The 21320-nt window shown below is 39.4% G+C and overlaps 1 protein-coding gene across 6 annotated transcripts; it reads right to left on the bottom strand.

The window, feature by feature from the left end:
- Positions 1-6498: 6498 nt before the first annotated feature.
- Positions 6499-20601, bottom strand: FAM149A (family with sequence similarity 149 member A). 6 transcript variants are annotated; one of them, XM_050973810.1, is made up of 14 exons: positions 20534-20601; positions 18508-18618; positions 17451-17583; positions 15766-15908; positions 14883-15008; positions 14540-14716; positions 12543-12733; positions 10953-11107; positions 9742-9845; positions 9315-9533; positions 8887-8992; positions 8075-8203; positions 7642-7723; positions 6499-6800 (listed from the first exon to the last, which is right to left on the bottom strand). In XM_050973810.1, exons 1-14 carry the CDS (start codon positions 20593-20595, stop codon positions 6727-6729), a joined length of 1812 nt encoding a protein of 603 aa, XP_050829767.1. In that variant the 5' UTR covers positions 20596-20601; the 3' UTR covers positions 6499-6726. The 6 variants fall into 6 exon arrangements, with proteins under 6 accessions (XP_050829767.1, XP_050829768.1, XP_050829772.1 ...); XM_050973811.1 differs by having other exon boundaries at positions 8887-8989; XM_050973815.1 differs by lacking the exon at positions 20534-20601 and adding an exon at positions 20495-20508.
- Between the last annotated feature and the right edge of the window lie 719 nt (positions 20602-21320).

Below are 21320 nucleotides of genomic sequence, written 5' to 3'. Positions count from 1 at the left end.
TGCACAGTAAACAGCTGGAGATGAACTTTGCTACTCTTGCTGTTATTTTTAATGGTTTGTGACAGAGAGCAGCAGATATATACCCAGTCTTGCAAACATGGGCAAGTTAGACAATCATCAGTCCCCTCTTTAGTTCAGGTGACAACCTTGGAAAGAAGCAAGCACACAGGACAGAGACTCACCTTTTGTATTTTTAACATGGAGATCAGCTGAATATATACTCTCATATTTATAAAAGGCTAGCAGCTTGTTGCCTTAATGCCACCCATTAAGGTGCCATCCATAATTAGATGAAGTGATTATTTGTGCTTCTGAGTCAGAAATCTGTACTTCTAACTGCTGATTACTCCTTCTACATGAAAAAAACAAAAAACCCAAACACCAAAAAACTGAAAAAACCCTGTGAAACAGCAAGGAGAAGATGGAAAGGCATTGGGAAAGCAGTAGGGGACACTGCAAAGCAAACATTGCAGCACCCTGCCAGTAGCTGGCAATGGTGATGAAGTTAATAAAAGGCAGCAGAAACACTGGAATGAGACATAAATGATATATACCCAAAAAACAAGAAATGAGAGGCCTAGCATCTTTGAGGTCTAATTATGTCACCAGGACTTGGAATCATAACAAAATTTGGAGGATGTTCTGTAGAAATGAGTTTTCTACCAGATTGTGAACAGCATTTCCTTTTTACTCTGAGAGCTATTGTTCAGTGTTGGATTTCTGTGAGCACTCCACTGGTTAGTGAATTTTTCCTTTTATAAATGTGTGTAACAGTGCAAACCTGCTCTTCTTCAGCCTCTTGCCTAAGTGGAAGCCTATCTACCCGCACTGCCAGAAGACAAGCAACCTGCTAGGCAGCTGTGTCAGCCACGAAACACAATGACAACACCGGCTTCTGCTGGTCCCTAGAACGAAGCCTGGATTCTTCAAAAAGAAAAACTAATAAAATCATCATTAGCAGCAAGAAAGAAACAAAACAAAACAAAACAAAACAAAACAAACAAAACAAAAACAAAGCAAGTCTAAAGCAGATCTGATACAACAGAGGGGGGTTCCTGCTGACTCCACTCTGGATCCACTGCAGAACATAGCTGAGCTCAACAGAAAAGTACACAACTCATTCTGAAAAACTGTTTTTTTCTTAAGAAAGGCTTTCTTAGCAAGAGCTTCTCTCTTTCTAAACACACAGCATTACAATATGATTAACCCTTACGCAGAAAGCTACTCTGAAATAAACAGGCTATTTGTAGTCCACCATAGCCATCACCTAGACAAAGAAAAAATAACACAGTGCGTCTCCATTTCTCCAAAATATGTCATCAGCTGGACAGGTGGAGAGTTCAGAGATCTCCCCAGTCCTCAGAGAGGAATTTTAGGGCCTGATACTAAATTTCATTTAGTAGCCCAAACAAGGCTACTAAAACTTCATACCCAAAATCTAGGCTTCCAGGAAAAAATCCTGAGGAAGACTCCAGTTTCAAATCCTTCTGTGGACCCTTTCCCACACTGGTAAAGGACATTAACAGTATTTGTGGGACAGAGACCACAGCTGTTTTTCAGAGACCCCAATTAGTTTGATGCCACCTCCATCAAGCACACCTTGCTTGGTTTCTGCAACCTAGCCTTCACTGTACAGCAGCAACTGTTTAGTTCCTTCCCTACAAGACATTTTGCATGAATTAATTATCCCAAATGGAATACAGAAGCCTGCCTCCTAAGAAACCATAATCTTCCCTACCAGGAAAACAATGTGACTCACAATAGCAGAGACCAACACTCATGCCCCAGAACACAGACTACTGTTTCAAAGCAATTCTGATAAGGTGCCAGTTATGTTTGCATAACTAATAGACAATTAACACTAAGTAGTTACCAAAGCATCATACTTGTGTTTATTCATCAATTTTTCTGGGAAAGTTCACACTCCCAAGCTGGATGATCACAACTCCTCCAAGGTCACAAGTGAATATTCCGCCCACTTCTCTGTGATTTGGCTAGATCACAGGGCCTCCTCCCTGCTAAACTCCAGCAAGTTTAAAGAAAGCATTTAGCAGCATGCAACACACTACATGAAGGGAGCCAGAAGTCATGAAGAATGAATAAACAGGGCAGTTTAAAACCAGGAAAAACTTGTGGGACACATAAGCATAGCACTGCAAATCTGCTACCTGCATTCTTGCAGCATGGAAGATCTGTTATAGGGATTTGTTCTAGGAAGTTCTTTGTCCACATTTGATGTACCTGCACATAACACAGTCATAGCTGTACATCCTCTTAGAAGCTGTGGTGGGTTAGCCTTGGCCAGCAGTCAGACACCCCCCATTCACTCCCCTCCCTCAACAGGACACAAAAAACAGCCAAAAAAGAGCCAAAATAGACTGAAAGACTGCTTATTGGTTACCATTGTGGGCAAAACAGAGCCAAATTTGTAAATTCAATTTAATTTATAGGCAATTAAAAACAGATTATGAGGAAGCTAAAAACAAAGACAAAAGTTCCTTTCTGCTGCTCCCTCCTCACTGTTTTAAACTGCTCCAGCATGGTTTCTCCACATGCTACTGAGGAATCTCAGTTCTGGAGCTTGGAGCACTGCCTCCTCCTCCTTCAGAGCTTGGTGTTTGCACTGCTGTTTCACTCTCTTTTCCCTCCCCACACTTCTCTGTCTGTTTAGCATTTTTTTGTACACTTCTAAATACTTTTTCACTGAAGTGCCACTGGTTTGGCTGCTTAGCTCAGCTGTGTCCTGCAGTGGATTCAGAGTGGAGCCAGCAGGAACTGTGCTCTTCTCTCTAGCCTTTTCTCAGAGAGGCTACCCCAGTAGCAGCCCTGCTACTGACATGATGCCGTCTCCACTCAGCTGAAAAGCCTACCATGAAACAATCACAAGACTGAAAGGGAAAATAGGGGTGAAATATCCTTCCCATCACCTCCTAGTGAGACCAGAAATGTCAGTTACAAATTGATGGATGCATGAAAACTGTCAACAACATTAAATATTTGGAAACCATACAGGTGCTTTTCCTTATAATGTTCAGGCAAGAATCACTCAGGACTAAACTACTCCAGGTCAGGGAAAATCTTGGTAGGGCACAAGTTATAACAGGAGTATTTGTACCATTCAATACTTGATATCCTTCACCTAGGAGAAAAGAGAAAGGAAGAAGGATCAAAACAGCAAATAGGTGGCTATCTATAAGTGCTTTACCATAAAATAAAAAGAGAAGAACACTACCCTTTACCTGGAAAACTTTATCAGTACTCTCTTCTGCAGATATTCCAGCACCCATCCCAGCAACCTCTAGAATGGCCACATGGTGCATTCCTATCTCAATTTCTTCAATCTTGATAAAGGAGGAATGGAAAACTTACCAAACACCTTGTCCAGTTCTCTGTGAATCTTCTTCTGGGTTTCAGGATTACATCCAAGTAAGCAAAAGGCCATTGCAAGGGTGTGCAGAGATGAAGTTAGATGAAGTTAGAAAGCAAAACCCCACCTCAAATGGAAATTTGTCACAGATGTCAAAAAGTACAAGAGTTCTTCAAGTACTATCATGGCTTAGACCATGACAAAGTACCACGCATACACCCCACCCCAGTGGAACAGAGAGGAGTATCAGAAAAAAAATAAAACCCATGAGTTGAGATAAGAAAAGTTTAATGATTGAAATATTATAAAGTAAAATGAAAACAGGGAGAGGAACAAAACCTAAGAAACACAAGGAATTACACAAAACAACTGCTTACCACCCACTGACCTCAGTCCACCACAAGCAGCAACAGGTCCCTCTCAGCCATCTCCCACGCCAGATCATGAACTGAGCAGGGCCTTCTGTGGTATGGAACATCCCTTTAACCAGCTGGGGTCAGCTGTCCTGGCCATGCTCTCTCACAGCTTTTTGTGGAGCCTCTCACTGGCAGAGCATGGAACACTGAAAAGTCTTGGATGTTGGGCAAACACAACTTACCAAGAACTAAAACATTAGGGTGTAATCAACATTATTCTCATACCAATTTAAAACACAGCATTGCACCAGGTATGAGGATAAAAATAAATTCTGTGCCAAATGAAACCAGGACAGGTATGTAAACAAGAGGAGGCAGTAGGAAAGTATTTTCCTGATGTTTAACAGGAGAGATGAGTTAGTCACCAACGAGGCTGAAAAGGCAGAGGTACTCAGAGGTACTTTCTTCACCCTTGCCCTTCCATTAGCACCAGGCCTTGGGAAAAAATCCTGGCTGGTGCCAACACAGACCCACTATCTGTGAAGGAAGGGTGGGTGTGCAAACTATTACAGGAGCTTGACCTCTACACATTGATGTGCTCTGACAGTATCCAACCAAGGAAAGCTGGCTAATATGGCTGTGAGGCCACTCTCCATAATTTTCAAGTTTTGGAATTTGGGGGACATCCAAGAAGACTAATGTCACTCCTGTCTACAAGAATGACTTCAGAGAGGACCCAGGAAACTTTAGGCCCATCTGTCTTCCTTCAGTCCCTGGAAAACCTATGGAACAAATTTTCCTGGGTGCTGCTCCAAGCCAAATGGAGCCCACGATTAGGAAAAGCCAGCACAGATTGACCAAGGACAAATTTTGCTTGACAAACCTGACTGCCTCTTACAACAAATGAAACTGCTTGGCTGATGTGGGGCCTGCAGTGAATTTTGTCTACCTGGATATCTCCAAGGTTTTTGATATGGTTTCCCATGGCCTCCTCCTACAGAAATGTGTATGTGATGGTGTGGATGTGTGATCCATGTGGTGGGTGGGGAATTGGCTGCCCAGCCACACCTGGAGGGTGGTGGTAAATTGCTCCCTCTCACTCTGGCAACTGCCACAAGTGGAGTCCCCCAGGGATTGATACCAGGCCCAAGGCTGTTCAGTATCTTCATCAGGGGTTGGGATTATAGGATCAAGTGTACCCAGATTAAGTTTGTCAGTGATACCAAACTGAGTGAGGCAGTGGACACTTTGGAAAGGAGAACCAGCCTGCAGGACAACCTGGACAGGCTGAAAAATTAATCTAAAAAGAGCCTTATGAAGTTCAAAAAGGACAAATATAAGGTCCTACATATAGAAAAATATAAACCAGGAGAGCAGCACAGGCTGGGGATCTATCTGGCTAGGGAACAGTTCTATGGAAAAGGACCTGAGGGTCCTGGTGGACAAGCAGCTCAGTGTGAGTGAACAGTTTGTTGCTGCAGCAAAGAAAGCCAATATAAGACTTGGCTGCATCAATGCCAGGAGAGATAAAGTAACTATGCAATTCTACTCAGTTCTGTACTGTACACATCTGAGTATTGTGTTCAGTTTTGGTCCTTGCTATACAAGAAAGATGTGGACAGGGTGGAGAAGGTACAGTAAAGGGCAACAAAGATGACCAAATTATTGGGTAGCCTGTCATGTGAGGGAAGGCTGATAAAACTGGATTTGTTCGGCTGGGAGAAAATAAGCTTAGGCACACATTATCACCATGTTCCTGTATTTAAAGGGTGTCTACTAAGAAGATGGAGATTCCCTTTTCATAAGGAGTCTTATGGAAAAGGGAGGAGTGAGATGTGCAAGTTACGCCTGGGAAGATTCCAACTGGACACAAGAGAAAACTTTTCACAATGAGAATAATCAGCCTTTGGAATAATCTCTCCATTATGTGTCAAGTGGTGGACTCCCCAGCATTGGAGATTTAAGATTCAGCTGGACAGGGTGATGGGTAATCTTATCCAGACTGTGCTTTTACCAGCAAAGATTGGACCAGATGATCCTTGAGGTCCCTTCCAACCTGGAAAGAGTCTATAATGATTATCAGGATGTAGGATGACCAGTGATTATCAGGTGCCCAAAGACTGACCAAAAGGGAGAAGTGTTAAAATACTTCTGGTAGATAGCAAACATCCCTCTTCCTCTCTCTTGCCACCTGAGAGCAACCCATTGCTGCTCTAGTAATTAGCAAATCTTTCTTTTTAAGCCACAGAAGCTTCTTGTTCTGCTCTTGTCTTCATTTGTGCAAGAAATCTCAAAAAGTGGGAATGGTCTTACGGATTTGTCAGCATGTGGTTCAATTGTTCAGCATCTATAAATGCTCGGTGTGGCAGGGAAAACATTACTTATGTAAACAAGTTTATCCCAGCAGTTCCCATGGTTACTGATGATCAGAACAGCAAAAAATGAGATTTCAAAAGAATTAAAGGAAGAAAAAAAGGTTGGTACAGATAATACTTGTAAGAGATAAAATATTATAATAATATAATAATAAGCAGACACACCAAAAAATGGAAAAATGTTAAAATAGCAGTTAAAGAGGAAGTACTGCAAACTTCTGTTTAAAAGTATAAATTTTATATATGACTAATATTTAGATAGTCTAGAACATCTTTAAGGAAACAAAAAAAGTGGGAAGAGCACCTTATGTATCTTATTTGATAGGCAGAAAAACAATTTGCTAGGAAAGGCATAAAAAGGAGGAATGCCTATGAAGAAAGATCAGCCACAGTCTCTTGATACTACAAACAGAGCAGACACCTCAACCATTTATTTCCTTTTGCTATAATTTTTAATCTAAGCTCTGGTCCAATAATTTAAAAAGAAGGTAATGCAGGCATCCTGAGGATGGCAAGGCTCAGCAGACACCAGCATATGCACACCTTCTTTGTTATACAAGATACTAAGTGGCAAATTTAGTGCTTCAGTCTTTCAATCAGTGCAGTTTCTGTTTCTCCCTGAAACAGGTTAAGAAGCAATCTGAAATCTCTTCTTTGAGGCTGGAGGGTTTCTTTGAAAGGATCTGGAGTAATTCTGTGAACCTGGAAAATAAAACATGTTGCTAATTGTTGTAGTTTCTGAAAGACACTCCAAGATTATATATTAATTACTTCCACCAATGTGCTCAAATCAATATTTGCTAACCTGCTCTTATTATTACATCAACTGTTATATAATTTTGTCAATGATATATTTTTTTAAACTCAAGGAACTTCCAAACAAGTAAAGATTACTTAGAAGAACTCAAATACACCAGGAACCTAGATAGTCAGCTTTATTTTAAAAATAAAACAAAATGAGCTACAGAGGGTTGCTCTCTTTTTTGGGGTTGTAAATTCAAGACAGAGATGCAAATTAGTATTAATTTGTTTCTTATGAGAGCCTTATATTTTTGTTTAAAATGCACATTTTTAAACCTACTTTTTCTACACAAAAAAAGTTTATTAATTTCAGACCTAAAACAAAACTTGTCATTAGCAGTTCACAAGCATGCAACTGTGTAACTACCATAGCAGCTGCAAAAATATCTAGCCTGTACACCACATACTTTTGCTATAGTTGTAAATATGTCAAAATGTAAAAAAAAAAAAAAAGATGAGATGTGATGATGAAACTGAATCCTTTTCATCTTCCTTTTCCTTTTTATGTCATACCACGAAAAAGAAGATTCACAGGATTCCTACCCATAAGAGTTAGGAATACCTCAGAACAAGTGAGAAGAAACTTCAAAACCAAACTCAAAAGATCCTGCCAAGAAAAACCTGTTGTTCTTTTATGCTGAGATGGCTCTCCCTAAGCATAAAAGCATGTACTTTTTGACAGTAGGATGGATTAATAAGTTTTGCTGGCCTTTTACCTTTCAAGTCATTCTCCTTTGCCTACCTGTTATCAAAAACCCTTGACCTGTCCTTCTGTGGTTACCAAAATCCACGGGAGTCAGTGACTTCTTCTGAGGTGTTTCTCTCTGTAAAAAGGAGAGATATACTCTTAGCTACCAAGATACACTTATCTACGGGAAGGGATTTATTATGGTTTTATGACCTAGTCCAGCAGACTGGATCCTACCAAAGTGCAAAGCTCAGAACAGCACTAAAACTGCACACTTCTAGCACACCCACCCCCTCAAAACTTGGAAAAAAAATTCTTCCCACTCCCTCCCCAAAACTTCTAGCATCCTCCTCTCTACAGGTAGCAGGAATCTCTGTACATCAGAAGTCAGTTCAGACCCAGAAATGAGACCTGTAAACCAACAGCAGGCTGAAAGAAAACCTCCTCCCTTTTTCCATGTCTCCACGTCGCTTACACTGTAACATACCCTGAACGTATGAGTTGTGTTGGGTCTTGAAAATTGATCAACAGTAACAGTTCTTTCTCTGAGTGGCTGTTGCTCTGCCCTGCCAGCTAATGCACTTGATACTCTGCTGTGAGTATATCGTTCTTGATGCTGAGAGAATTAAGAAGAGCATTAAGAGAATGCAGCAATTGAGTAAGTTAAAATATTTTTCTGTTGACATACAAAAGTTCACAAGAAGATAATAAAAATATGTTTTCAATAACCAAAAGCACCAATTTAAGTGTTTGCCTGTTTTTTAAACAGATGCAAGACTGTTTCTATGTTGGCATGTTGATATATCAACATGCTAGTTTACTTTCATTCTGGTGATTTATTACATCCCCAACGTTCAAAACTGGCCACTACAAGATCTTGATTTTTTAACTTGGTTAGCCTTTTCTACTTCAGTCAGCATAGTATTCTAATTCTTATAATCTAACATTAGTGAATAAAACACTGAAAAGAGCTATTTAAATCCAAATGTATAGAAGAGCAAGGTTACTATCTTGTCATCTTGTTGGTTGGTTCTTTTTAGCTTTTTTTTTTTTTTTAACTGATTTTTCTGTTGTCAGACAAGTCTTTCCATTATGATCTGTCTGTGACCTTAGGTTTTGAACTGCCTTCCCTCACACTGTAAATGCACCCCAAGGTAACACACATTAGCATGTTAAAACAATGTATTAAATACAGACCAACACAAGCTGTAAAATTACTCACTTCAACAAGTGACATAGCGCAATTTATTTCTAAATAGCTTGAAGTTCTTCACTGGTTAAATAAGGCACACAACTTACAGGGCTCTGCTGCATTCGAGGTACTGAAACACGTTGCTCAACAGCCTCGGAGTTTATTGGTGGTAACTTGTTCCGGGTTGCAGGCCCACGAGCCGAAGATAAACTGCTGCCAACCCAGAATTACAGAAAAGGGTTCCTCTTTTAGGAGCATTCACATTACAGACGTCTTCATTGAAGTAATATGAAATTATTAAGTAGTACATTTCTTTATAAAGCTCAGCTACAGAAAGTAACAGCACCTAATACAGCAATATAGAAGTAGAACAAATGCCTTTCCTCAAAAAAAAAATCATAGCTCTGCTTGCTTTCTTCTTCCCTCTGAATTCTACAATTAATAATAAATCATGGGTTAGTTCTCAAGTATTTTTGAAAATCCAGTGGTAAAATTTCAGTTAAGTTCTGAGAAAAGAATAAAATGAAAAACTCACAATTTTGTCCCTTTACGGATTTCATCATTGTTCATATTAGGAACTTCTGAGCAGGGTTGGTCAGAGGTGAGAGAAGGTAACCTTGGTACTTTCCTAGAAGATGCCAGCAGAGCTGGAGATGGTGAGAGAACACTGTTATCAGAAATTCTCCCCAACCTAGCATGTGCTGAATTTGGAGTGCTGGAAGCACTGGTACGCTGTTTGTCTTCTTGCTCATTCCTAGGGAAAGAGAAAGAAATAAGGTATTAGGATCAAGAAATACAAGGGTTTAACAGTGCATCATTTCTACCTCTGCAAATTACTATCATATCAGTAATCACAAGATCACACAAGATCACTACCTTTGTAATCATTTTTTTTCTAATTGCAAAAAAGTTTTTACATAATGTGAACTATGTCATATTTTTAAAATGTCAGTGTCACCTACTGTTTTTTTTCTGCCATGGCAGCATGCCTCTGTTGGAGTGGTTTTGCTTGAATTGTCATCACACCACTCAGATCGCTACAGAAGTTGCTGGAGAAACGGTAAACCTATTAAAAGCAACAACTATGTGTTAACCTTTACTTTTTTAGAAGGCAGATCTCAAAAAGCACATAATTATGAGGTATTTTACTTATTTTCACAAAGTTCCTTTTTAGATGGTTCAGTACGATTCTCAGGAGTAAATGGGGAAACAAAAGTTTTTTTCTTTTGCTTATCTTTAACATATTTTTATAATAGTTTAGTTACTGAATTGCAACTCGATTTGCAATATAAATTTCAGTTGAAGCCAAAGATTGATTCTTCAAACTTTCCATTTTCACTCAGCACAGGGGCATGATTTATCAAAGCATTTTACTTCTCCTGGCTGCTGGGACTGCTACAGAACAAAGCATACCAATGGACAGAACCAAGACTGCCGTTCTATCTTGCCTGTGTTCCTTATCTCACTGTTTAGTAATCATGGAAAAAGAGCCAATGGAAGAAAATTAAGTCACTTGAACTCAGTAGTGAGACACAGGAGCACAAAAACACAAACAGAAGCAGGCTGAAAAAGGAAACAAATGTGCAATACACTAATCAGGAGACAGGAAGGAGACAGCAAGCAGGACAAAACAGGACATTTTATCAATATAAGCACGAGCTTCTACAAAGACAGGTAAGGAGTAGTGCCAGCATGCTAGTGGATGTACTGCAGAACCCCCTTTCACAAAAGGCAAAGAAAAGAGAAGGAATGGGAGAGTCTGAAACTCGCAGTGTTGTGAGAAAAGCACTTGAAGTTGTAACTTCACATCCCAGTTTATCTTCTTAATTCTACCACGAAAAAACTACTGGATCACAATAAAAGTGTAATTAATCTTTAAGGACAAAACAGAATTTAACAAGACTTTGCAAATCAATGGCAGCAGTACCTTACTGATAAATTGTAACTGTAAGAAACAACAAAGAAAAACAAGTGACAATAAACAAAAAAATGAACATTGAATTAAACCTCATTTTAAATCAGATGACTTCAAGTATTCCTTATTGGTATGAAGAAGAAAAAAAAAAAAAAAAAGAGGAAATAAAGAAAAAGAGCCTTTTCAAGTTTTGATCAAGACTGTCCAAGGTTTGAAGAAAAAAAGAACATTTGACAGAAAGGTTCGTTTTAGTTTTACCTGTGATGGAACCGAAGGAGCCCCAAAAGATACACTTTGTGCTTCAGAGACTCTGGAAAGAGGAATGGTCCCAGCATCTGCTGTAATATGAATGACTGGCAAATGCGGCAGTTTTGCTGTAACAGTTTTCAGTTTTTCTATTTGTTGGTCACACGCTGCACAACAGCAAAAAAAGTAAAGGGAATAAAAAGTATTTTCTGTGTTTACCAGCCATCATTTCTTGGGGTTCACACAATATTACACAGTAAGCAAAGACTTGCACAAAGCTTTATGTTTCTATCCTATTTAAAAATCTAACATTTTTGAAAAGCATTTCCATCTGTCTATGCTTTCTCTGACACTGACATACAAGCTGGCCTATACAGGTAGATTTGGAGGCGGTTATTTAAGATAATACAGCTAAGATCTTTGAAATACTGTCTAAAAATCCCCAGAGCTTTTCCTTTCTAAGTAGTATAATATACATATATATATATCTGTATCTATATCTATATGAAATAAAAAGTCTATTGATACCAGCCTCGTCTTCTCTGACAGCAGCTATAGACTGTTTCATTTTGGGTATATGCTACCATCTTATTCTATTATAAACCCAAATTCTTTTCCTTCCTAGTTTAAATACTAGCTATTTGACCTTTATAAACATAAAAGGGCAAACCTATCATAATATTGCTAAATGATCCTCCCTAAACTAAAATACAGAGAGCTAAACAATCCACCTGTGGTGTCAAAAGAACTTTTGAATTACATAAAAACCTGAAATGTTATTAATCTCAATTCATCTGATGCTGCAAGCATTCAGAGAAATTTTGCCATTTCTTACTTTGTTGTATTCTTATATTTGAGGTCGAGTGTACCTTACATTAGAGGTAACTTCCAAGACCCACCCACAGGTATGCTTCTGTTACTTCTGTCCTTCTAAAATGCATTGAAAGAACTGAAATTCCCCTCAGCCTCCAGAGACAACACATGCACACTAAATAGATTTTCACTTCTACTTATTTTTCCTAGTTTTTCCTTTTCCTCACAACAGTCTGTTAGAATAAGAAAACATACAAGAAAATTACATGTGTCACCTTTTCTTCATCCTATAGTCAAGTCATGAACTCCTGCACATCAGCAAGACTGTCTACCTCACTTTAACATTCTGACTACCAAAAGGTTCTTTCTATTTCTTTCTATTTCTAAAGCTTAAACAATGAGGACTAGGAGACTGATTCCTAGGCTCCAGATCACATTGTCAGTGACCCCCTGACTAATGATAACTAACATCATCAATTTGCATCTTCAAGCGAGTGATTAATACTTTTATTTTTTTAAACATGGTCTTATGCAATGAAGCTATTTCAGTCAGTGGTTTTTTTACACCTCTCATACAAAACTCCCTGAAAATTAGGAAGAAAGTTTTATTTTAGGTGCATGTGTGTGCACACATTCTCGTGGCAAGGCGTTACATATATTACAGTTCTACAGCACTGGTTATCTTACCTAAAGCTTGGAATATTTGCTTCATTTAAGCAGATAGAGACGGATGACTTTTCTGAATTAGATTCAACAAATACTGTATTTTCAAATGAAAATATCAAATACCTGGGATACTAGTTTCCCAATTTTTTTTAATCAGTTCCTCCAATATTCCAATGACATTGCTCCAGATATGATCAAACACTTCAGAAGCCACAGCATCTTTGATACAGGCATTGGGAGAAACAGGGGGAATGCCACGCTTACACCTCTTCTCAGAAAGATGCATTTTCTTTTGTTCCCAAATCTCATCCTCACTAATAAAGGAAACAAATTCAAAAGAATTCCCATGGGAATTGACTTCCCCGCCGCCCCCTCCTTCAATAGAGAAACATACATATGGAAGAAAAGGCAGTCAGGTGGAGATAACCAAAAAATTCAAACTCAAATTCACCTAAATGAAGAGAACCTATCAAATACATATACTGATTTCTTTTTCATTTGCTTGCCATTGAAAAATTTAAAAATCCCATTAGGGCATTACAACAGAAAGATCTACAGGTCTAGGAAAAAGTTTAATATGTGGCACATAGTCATTTGAGACTAAACCCTGTGATTTTTACAATAACATAGGCAACAACATCTGTTGTATTTATCAAGAGGACTCTCACATCAAAATTTCTTTCTCAGCATGCCCTGTGTACCTCCACACATCTGCAACTGTCCACTATTGATCAAAGATGAAACAACTTTAAGGGATTTCTGCAGTATGACAAGAATAGTAGAGCCCATAGCCTTACACATACCTTCTTCCTATGCACTACAGGAAGAACGGTTACACTTTTTTTTTTTCTTGTTTCCTCTGTTTCTAAGGAAACATGTTTTAGCAACATCTCCTAACTTGGTCTTCTAATACACCCTCTCAGGAAGAACATTTCAACTTTTTTCTTTTTTTAAAGCCATTGTATTTTCTCCTATGGAATGGGGGTTTGGGGGGGTTTGGGGATTTTTTTTGAGATCAAAAAGATGCTTCTAAATTCCTACTGGTTTCTACTACCTCCCTTTCTCTTTTCTTTGACTTCTTCACTTCTTCCTCAAGCCACACTGCACAATTCTTAACTGTATGTGAGATGTGGCTGATTGGTCCAACTCACAAAATGACCAAGCTATTCTCCTGTCAGGCTTTATAACACCTAATGTTTTAGTTACGGAGAACAAGGTATTTCAGAACTGAAGGAAACAAGAAGCATATGAAGAAGACGAAAGAGAGAAACATACTCTCAGACAAGTCTCCCTCCCAAATTGTTTGCTTACTTATTAAAACAAAGAGAGAAAACTCCTAAGAGCATTCTTAAACCTAAATGCTTCCTAATAAGGCAGCAATCCCAGCCTTGTTTTTCATAAAGAGTACTGAAAGGGTCTCTGACTGAAAGGATCCTCAGGTTTTCAGAACAACCATGTCTTTGTTCTGAGTATGCATAAGGCCTTAGCACAAAAAGCTGTGCTTTGTGCTCAAGGAGTCCTACCAAAGCTTTCCCCTTTTAGAGACCTTTTAGAAAACAGCACATGATGATCTTTCATCCACCCAGTAGCCTAACTGCTGGAACATTCAACTGGCTCACAGGAAACCTAGGCTGTACTGTCAAGAAGATGACTGAATGACTCCTCGTTTACAAGAGTGCTTAAAGGCAGGCTGTAACCAGCAGCTCTCCTCACAAAGCTGTTGTACTCTGCACAGAAAGAATTTACGACTCATTAGGGCAGACAATGACAGCACAAACAGTTTAATGACACTAAACAACCTGATGCTCAAGGCACTCACTTGGGGAGAAGGGATGCCTTCATTCTACCCCATCTCAAAATTAAATATTCATTTTATTGAATCTCCATGCAACAAATACCTCAAAACAACTAGTGGTTAAGACATTCCTCTGAAATGGGAGATGTGAGCTTTAAACCACTAGAAAGACAACATCCCTAATCCTCCACATGCCCAGTGAGTGTTCTGACCACTGTGCTACCGAACACAGGCACAGAAAGAACTATACAGTTTAGGAACCCTGACTCATTTCATTGATAATTTTTCATTACATTCTTCAAAAATACATATATCTGTTATTTACAGCTCCTTGTTGTCAAAGGCAAGATATTCCTCTATTTTTCCATCCTCATCGTAAATTTCCTCTTCCAGGAAGGAATACATGGCCGAGTCTGAAGCAGAAATCCCAGTGGAACTTGAATGCAGTGATGTATGTATTGGAGAAGTTGTTGGGATCAGTTTAGAGCCTGAGATGCACAGCCTGAAAAAAATATCAAGAAAATGAGAAAAAATGAGAATTAAACATTCAAAGAAAGTAGAAAGTGCATATTTAATTATACTGACATGTTTCAGTAATACAAAAGTAATATTTGTACATGTTTCTGCAGAGGGGAGATCAAAATAAAAACTTTAAAAATTTAACATACTCTTTTGTATGACCAGTACATTCAAGGAGGCCAGGCACACACTTAGTATCTACATGGGCATTATTTCTGCTCTGAAAATGCTGAAAGCCTTCATCCTTTGGCACCAGGAGCTGCTTTCCTAGAACCCTGAATAAAAAGGAGAGAACAAGCAGGGTCATACTTGGAAACCTCAGCCATATGCAAATATCCAGAATACAAGCACCTGCAAACAATGCAAAAGCACAACTTAATCTGCTTTGAGGGGGCCAGAGCCTCGTGTATTACCTTAATATTGCCTATTATTTAAGTCATTAAAGTTAAGCTGATTTACAGAAGATGAGATTCTAGTTTATAAATTTTAAGAGTAAATAGTAAAACTTGTTAGATTGTTCTAAAGCCAGACAAAAGTAAACACACTTCCTTTCTTACGAAAAAACTCTGTAAGATACATTTTAAAATAGATACAGAAGACAAATAACATCTGCTGTGACTTCACTTATCCATCTCTAGTATCCACCAATGTGAGTGAAAGTGCTAATCAAAAATGTTTACGTGGAAAGTTAAGGCTGTAGTTAAAGTTCAGAAAATGCACGAACTCCAACATGCATAATGTAGAGAGGAAGAGAAAAAAGGTGAAAGCAACTCTAACACATTTACACTAAATTATATAATAAAATAATTTCTGTACAAGTTTACTTGCAAACATTTCATTAATCAAAATGAAGGGCATCAGTTGCTAAAGCATCACTGCCCAGACTGACTGACAGCTATGGCACAGCTCAGTCCCAGAGATACAGATCAGAATGCCCAAGTGTTGCTGATAACCAAACCATAAGAGGGTACCCCAAAAATTCAAATTAGAATGGTAACTGATTTAAACTACTATTAGCAAGAATTTCCTTACCTTATATGAGGAAATTGTTCAACCCAATCTGCACATTCTGCCTGCAGGTTCTCTGTTTGGGAGGTAACTTTTCCTTCAAACAGCATTTCATCAATCTCCCAAAATAACTGATGCACTCTCTGTGTGTTGGCTTTATCAAATTCCTATATATTATAAAGTTAATAGCTGTTAGCCAATATTCATGTATAATAAAATTTCTGTGATATTTAAAGAACAGAACAACATGAATCGACTTGGCTGAGTGTGTCAAAATGCATGTTCAGACTATATCTGGACACAATTTATATACCACAATGCAAAAAAAAAACCTCAAAAAACAACCACCCAAAAAATCCCATATAACTGGCCAGAACAAGTTGATTTAGCAAAAAGGAACTACAAGACTGTATTTCTTTGACATTAACATATAACATACAGCTGCCTAGAATTAACCCATATTTAAAAAAAAAAAAAAAAAAACCACCAAAAAAACACCCCACCAAAAAACAAACTGTTATAAGTTGTTTAGACTCCCAGCTTATTCCCTGTGCCAATGTGAAGCACACACACTGCATCTCCAGCACCTAGGGCAACCTGCTCTTTCAAGAAGTGCTCTTCTTCCTTCTTTGTAAGTACAAGAGCTGAGAGGGCAAAGAGGGAGCACCTTATGCCTGAGTGACCTCGCCTAGGACTTAGGAAACTGCTGTCAGTGTGGGAAATGCCATTCCATACTTCTCCACTGAACCTACAACTCAGTGCAACTAGATAGTAGGTTAACACAAAGGCAAAGGAAAATAGTAGAGAAATGCCTGATTTTATCCAGTGATGTTAAGACAAGCACTTGGCTTAGGGTTCCTCAGCTGGGCACTGTTTGTAATGACATTTGCCACTTACATTAGATACTCTGATACACTAAAAAAACTGGTAAAACTCAAGGCCCAAATTATGCTTGTTCACTTCCAGCTGAATACCTCAAAGCACTTTGGGCTACAGAAGGGATCACACTGGAAAGGAATGAAAATAACTGAAAATAACTCTCACACAGGTTACTGTAATATCCAGAGTCAGGCTTTCTCCTAAAGGGCTGGCAGCGACAGATCAGGTCACTACTCTAAAGGTTAGGGCATTATGCAAAAAGAATGGCAGAACTATCACTACCAGCCACAGAAGGCTTTCTGAAATGAAAGTTGCAGCCATTGCAATGCTGCAACTTCCAGCCTACCACCAGTTATGCCTCAGAGAGCAGCCTTTGTAGCAGTAGGACCTCTCTCTGCATCATCTACAAAAAATAACTGAGTTCATGTAAGAGCTAAATATTTACCAAGACTAGGAAATTTATATGCATGTTAATGAATGTACCTCATAACTGATAATATTGAGAACAGTTCAATTTATATTTGCACTATATGGTGTTTGAAAAGACATGTTTTATAATTCGCTTGGACTTACAAACCTAAGCCTTCTTTCTTCAATAAAACCCTTTGTTTTCCCCAACCTTCACAATTTATCATTTTATTCCATTTTCCTTTGTTACACATTAGCTGCACCAATACCAACATGCAACCAAAACTATTTTTTAAATATTCAATTAATAAACTTATTCATTAGGCTATTATGGATGAAGTGCTGCATGTCCAACATCATTAAAAAACTAGTATTTCTACAATATTTAGAGAAAGGGTACTGTAAGAGTTTCTGTGACATACATCATCCCTCCAGGAGTAAATCGAACTTCTTTCAGTAGACAAACTAGTAGTATAGCTGTTTATTCCAGACCAAGAATTATTCAGCTCCGTGGGTGTTGTGCAACCACTAGGTGAAAGTGATGAAAGTGTCTCACTGAAAAAAAGACAAATTAAAATGAGGAACACATGTATTTTCTATATAAACGCCTTTTAAATAAAGCAACTAATCAAGTAAATGTTGCAAGCGGATAGTTTAAAGTAGAGTGAATACATACTCCTATTAGTACTATTTACTGCCTCAAAGGCAATTCCTTCTACACTATTAAGTTTTTGCATGCATATAGAACATTGCAACTGCATAAAATATGCATATGAATGTGTGTATGGATTTGAATATAATTATATGCATGTACCTATTCCAGCTCAAACAATTATTTTGGTTTCTCCACGTCAGCCAATGATCACATGAAAAACAGATGAAAGATAACATAAGCTTTCTTTCTACCTCTTTCATATTAGAAACTTCCACAAGAAAACTTTTGCAAAACTAAGCACAAGATCTCTACAGATGTTTCAAACAGCACTGAGTTACATGTAGTGTAACTCAGTGCTTTTTATGTTGCTAAAACTGGCGCACTTTAAAATTTGAGCCAAGGCAACTCAAGTCCCCAAAGTTCTAGCTGGTCCCTGCCAGCTACCACCCACCCCAGAACGCAGGGAAAGCAGTGATAATTGGATGTGCAGGCAACTCCTAACCAGTGTCATCTGGAATAAAATTTCTTGAAAGTTAACTAACTTGAAACATCAGTGAGCATGACTTCAATTTAATAATGAAGTCTGATTTCTCTTCCAGACCTAATCAGTGCCCTCTACTATGGTCTCAAAATACTTAAATCCATATCACAAACCAGGAATAAAGTTCAAACCCTTTAAACAGCAGGTTAGGTCAATTTTTATTGTGCAGTAGTTATTATCCATGAGAATGACTGGAAAATGATTAGTGAAAATTAACTCAAATCTAGAAATATTTAAGTCAAAAGTAAGTGAATTAAGTATTATTTCAGAAGTACACGTATACCAGGTATAAATGTCAATGGCTTCTTGAACATTTCTCGCAAAAACTGATGGAAGAGACACTCCACTTTTTCCAGAGAGACACCGATTTGGGGAACCTCTGGACAGTCCCTTCCTATAAACACAGAAACATAACATTCCATAATTTTAAATAAAGTTAATTCACATCTCCACTGGAAGCAGGGGGTGAGGAGGGCAGGGGAAAGGAGAAGAGGAGGAAGACAACTACTCTGTTGAATTTTTCATTTTTTCAGTCCTATCCATCAAGACATTTACTTGAAACAAACAAATTTGTTTGTTTCAAAGACATTTGCTTGAAACAAACAAATGGCTTTTATTTGCCTTACTTACAAAAGTATATTTTAAAAAATGTACTTTTACTTTGAGACTTGCTTTACTCCACTGGCATCCTCCTTGGATTTTGCACTTCAAACTTTGCAAGAAGCACACACAAATGAATCAGCACCTCACTACTGCAACACAGCGGAGACACAAACCAGTAACTGCCCATACAACAGTTTAATGGAGGAATGTTTTTTCCTTTGTTTGGGAGGGTGGAGCTTTTGGTTGGGGTTTTTTTTGTTTGTTCATTTAGATGGAAATTGTTTATAATTACACAACTGTTCATAATTACATATTACATTTGATGCAGGAAGTTGGGTCATTAATATGCTAAACCCACCTCTTCAGATCATACACAGATTTATGAAAGTGCTCCTTGGAAGCACTCACAACAACTGATTGCTTCATTTATTTTCATGCCATAAAACCCTCACAGCAGCATGACTGCATCAAAGTACATTTGTGAATGAGTAACTATGAGAAAACAGCTCACAGTTCCAAAAATTTTCTTCATTTCTTTAGACAAGAACTGTAAATTGGCCCTGCAGCAGTTAGGATTGCTCTGTCTTCTTTCTATCCTTTCTGATATTTATCTTTCCATTATACATATTACAAAGACACATATGTCAAAATCTAACTCCCCACTCAAATAGACCACATCACACATCCTATTGCTATGTCTTGGTTAAGAAAACAGCAAAACCTACCATAAGCTTGAACTTCTCATCAGGGAAGACCTTAAATTTAAAATTCTTGAGGCTGGTAAAACAGCAGTGGAAAGCATTTCCATGTGTTTGCACTTCATATCCTACCTCCTCCCTTGGTACCTGCTTTTGGCCAGTAAGCACCAGGAGGCTCTATGAATATTCATAAAGTCCAGTCCCATGACTTGAGTCTCATTCTGTCCTAACACCAAAATCTATCTCCCAGGAAGTAACAGTAAGCTCACAGTCTATCATCTACATGGAATGCTGTTTCCTTTGGTTCCCCTACATCCTTCTCTGTCTAACATTTGCCATGTTATTTATTGCTCAGGGAGCCTTATAAGGTCTTTCAATTTTTTTCATGGCTGACCCTTGTTCTTAGTATTTTTCCACAACTTAATATCACCACCAAGGTTTAACACTTCACTGCTCTTTACCTGCTCAAACTGCCCAGGTCGGATTCCCATGAAACATTACTGGAGGAGGAAACCACTTATTATTACCTTCTCCTTACTAATATCCAAGCTAAACCTCCCCTGGCACAACTTCAGGCTGTGTCCTCTTGTCTTGATGTGAGGTGAAGCAAAATAGTGTTTCTCCCACATTTTTCCACTGCATGTTGTTGTCCTAAGTCTCCTGACTCCTTGGATGACACGCCATTAGATGTGACGGTAAATCATTGCAATAAAATAAAACTATAGGAAAAAAAACCCTCCCGGCACATCTGTAGCATCACTTCCCCTGCGCTAGCAGGCGAACACCAGAAGCTGGAGCAGCTCCCGGCTGCTCACCGAAAGCTCCGCAGCGACGGGCATTACACGGGGACAACAACACCAAGGCAGCGCTCCCGCCGCCCCGGCAGGACGGCAGGCGGGCCGCAGCCCCCGGCCCCGACGCCACGCTCACCCCGGAACGAGCAGCCCCCGGCCCCGCCGCCACACTCACCCCAGGACGAGCAGCCCCCGGCCCCGCCGCCACACTCACCCCAGGACGAGCAGCTCCCGGCCGCAGCCGCCCAGCGGGCCGGCGCCCCGCGCCCTGCGCATGGGGGCGCGGCGGGCCCCCCTCGCACCGCCCTACCGGCCCCAGCACAGCACCGCCAGCACCGCCCGCTGCCAGCGCCCACCCGCGGGCTCTCTGCGCCGCGACACGCCCCGCGGGAAGGCCTCGCACCCCTCCGGGCCTCCCCGCGAAAAGCTAAAGCCTCAGCCTGGGCCGGAGCGGTGCAATCTCCCCATCTCTCGCCTCGCAACACGCAGCCAAAGAACGCCGAGTTTGGTGTTTCTGACCAGAGGAGGTTTCCCTCGCCTTCGTAGATGAACAAAGGTTATGCGATGCTGGCCAGCTACATAAAGATTTTCCCTTGTTAACTGAGTTCTCCTCCGAACGACCCCTGTGCATGTCACCGATCTTCTTTAGCACGGGTGCAGGGCAGAGCATAGACTGTCAACTGCAGATTTACACTAGCTCCAGTAATCCACTAGCTCCATCCATCTCTAGCTCCAGGACACAAAAACTCTGGTATCTACATATTTTGCAGAAAGCGTCTCTTAAAGGAGGAAGCAGATATGCTCATAAGCAAAAAGAAAATACAAGAAAGAGTAAGTAATATAAAAATAAAGGCTGAGTTAAATACGCTGAAAATTAAGACTGAAAAAGCAAGGCATATGAAGACTCACAGGAAAACAAACAGCAGCATTTAAACTACATTTAAAGTTTCATAACCAAACAAAATATTACTAAGAAAATGCCTAGCATTTGTTCTCTGATG

The sequence above is a fragment of the Serinus canaria genome, chromosome 4 (assembly GCF_022539315.1).
Source record: "Serinus canaria isolate serCan28SL12 chromosome 4, serCan2020, whole genome shotgun sequence".
Taxonomy (NCBI): Eukaryota; Metazoa; Chordata; class Aves; order Passeriformes; family Fringillidae; genus Serinus; species Serinus canaria.
This window is presented reverse-complemented; position numbering and strand designations above follow the sequence as displayed.

Coding starts and splice junctions, on each gene's coding strand:
- FAM149A (XM_050973810.1), bottom strand. CDS start 20,595: ATGCGCAGGGCGCGGGGCGCCGGCCCGCTGGGCGGCTGCGGCCGGGAG. Junction 11,108..12,542: donor TTGGGAAACTAGTATCCCAG/GTATTTGATATT, acceptor GCTGTTGTGCAG/CGTGTGACCAACAAATAGAA. Junction 9,534..9,741: donor GCCATGGCAGAAAAAAAACA/GTAGGTGACACT, acceptor CTCTTTCCCTAG/GAATGAGCAAGAAGACAAAC.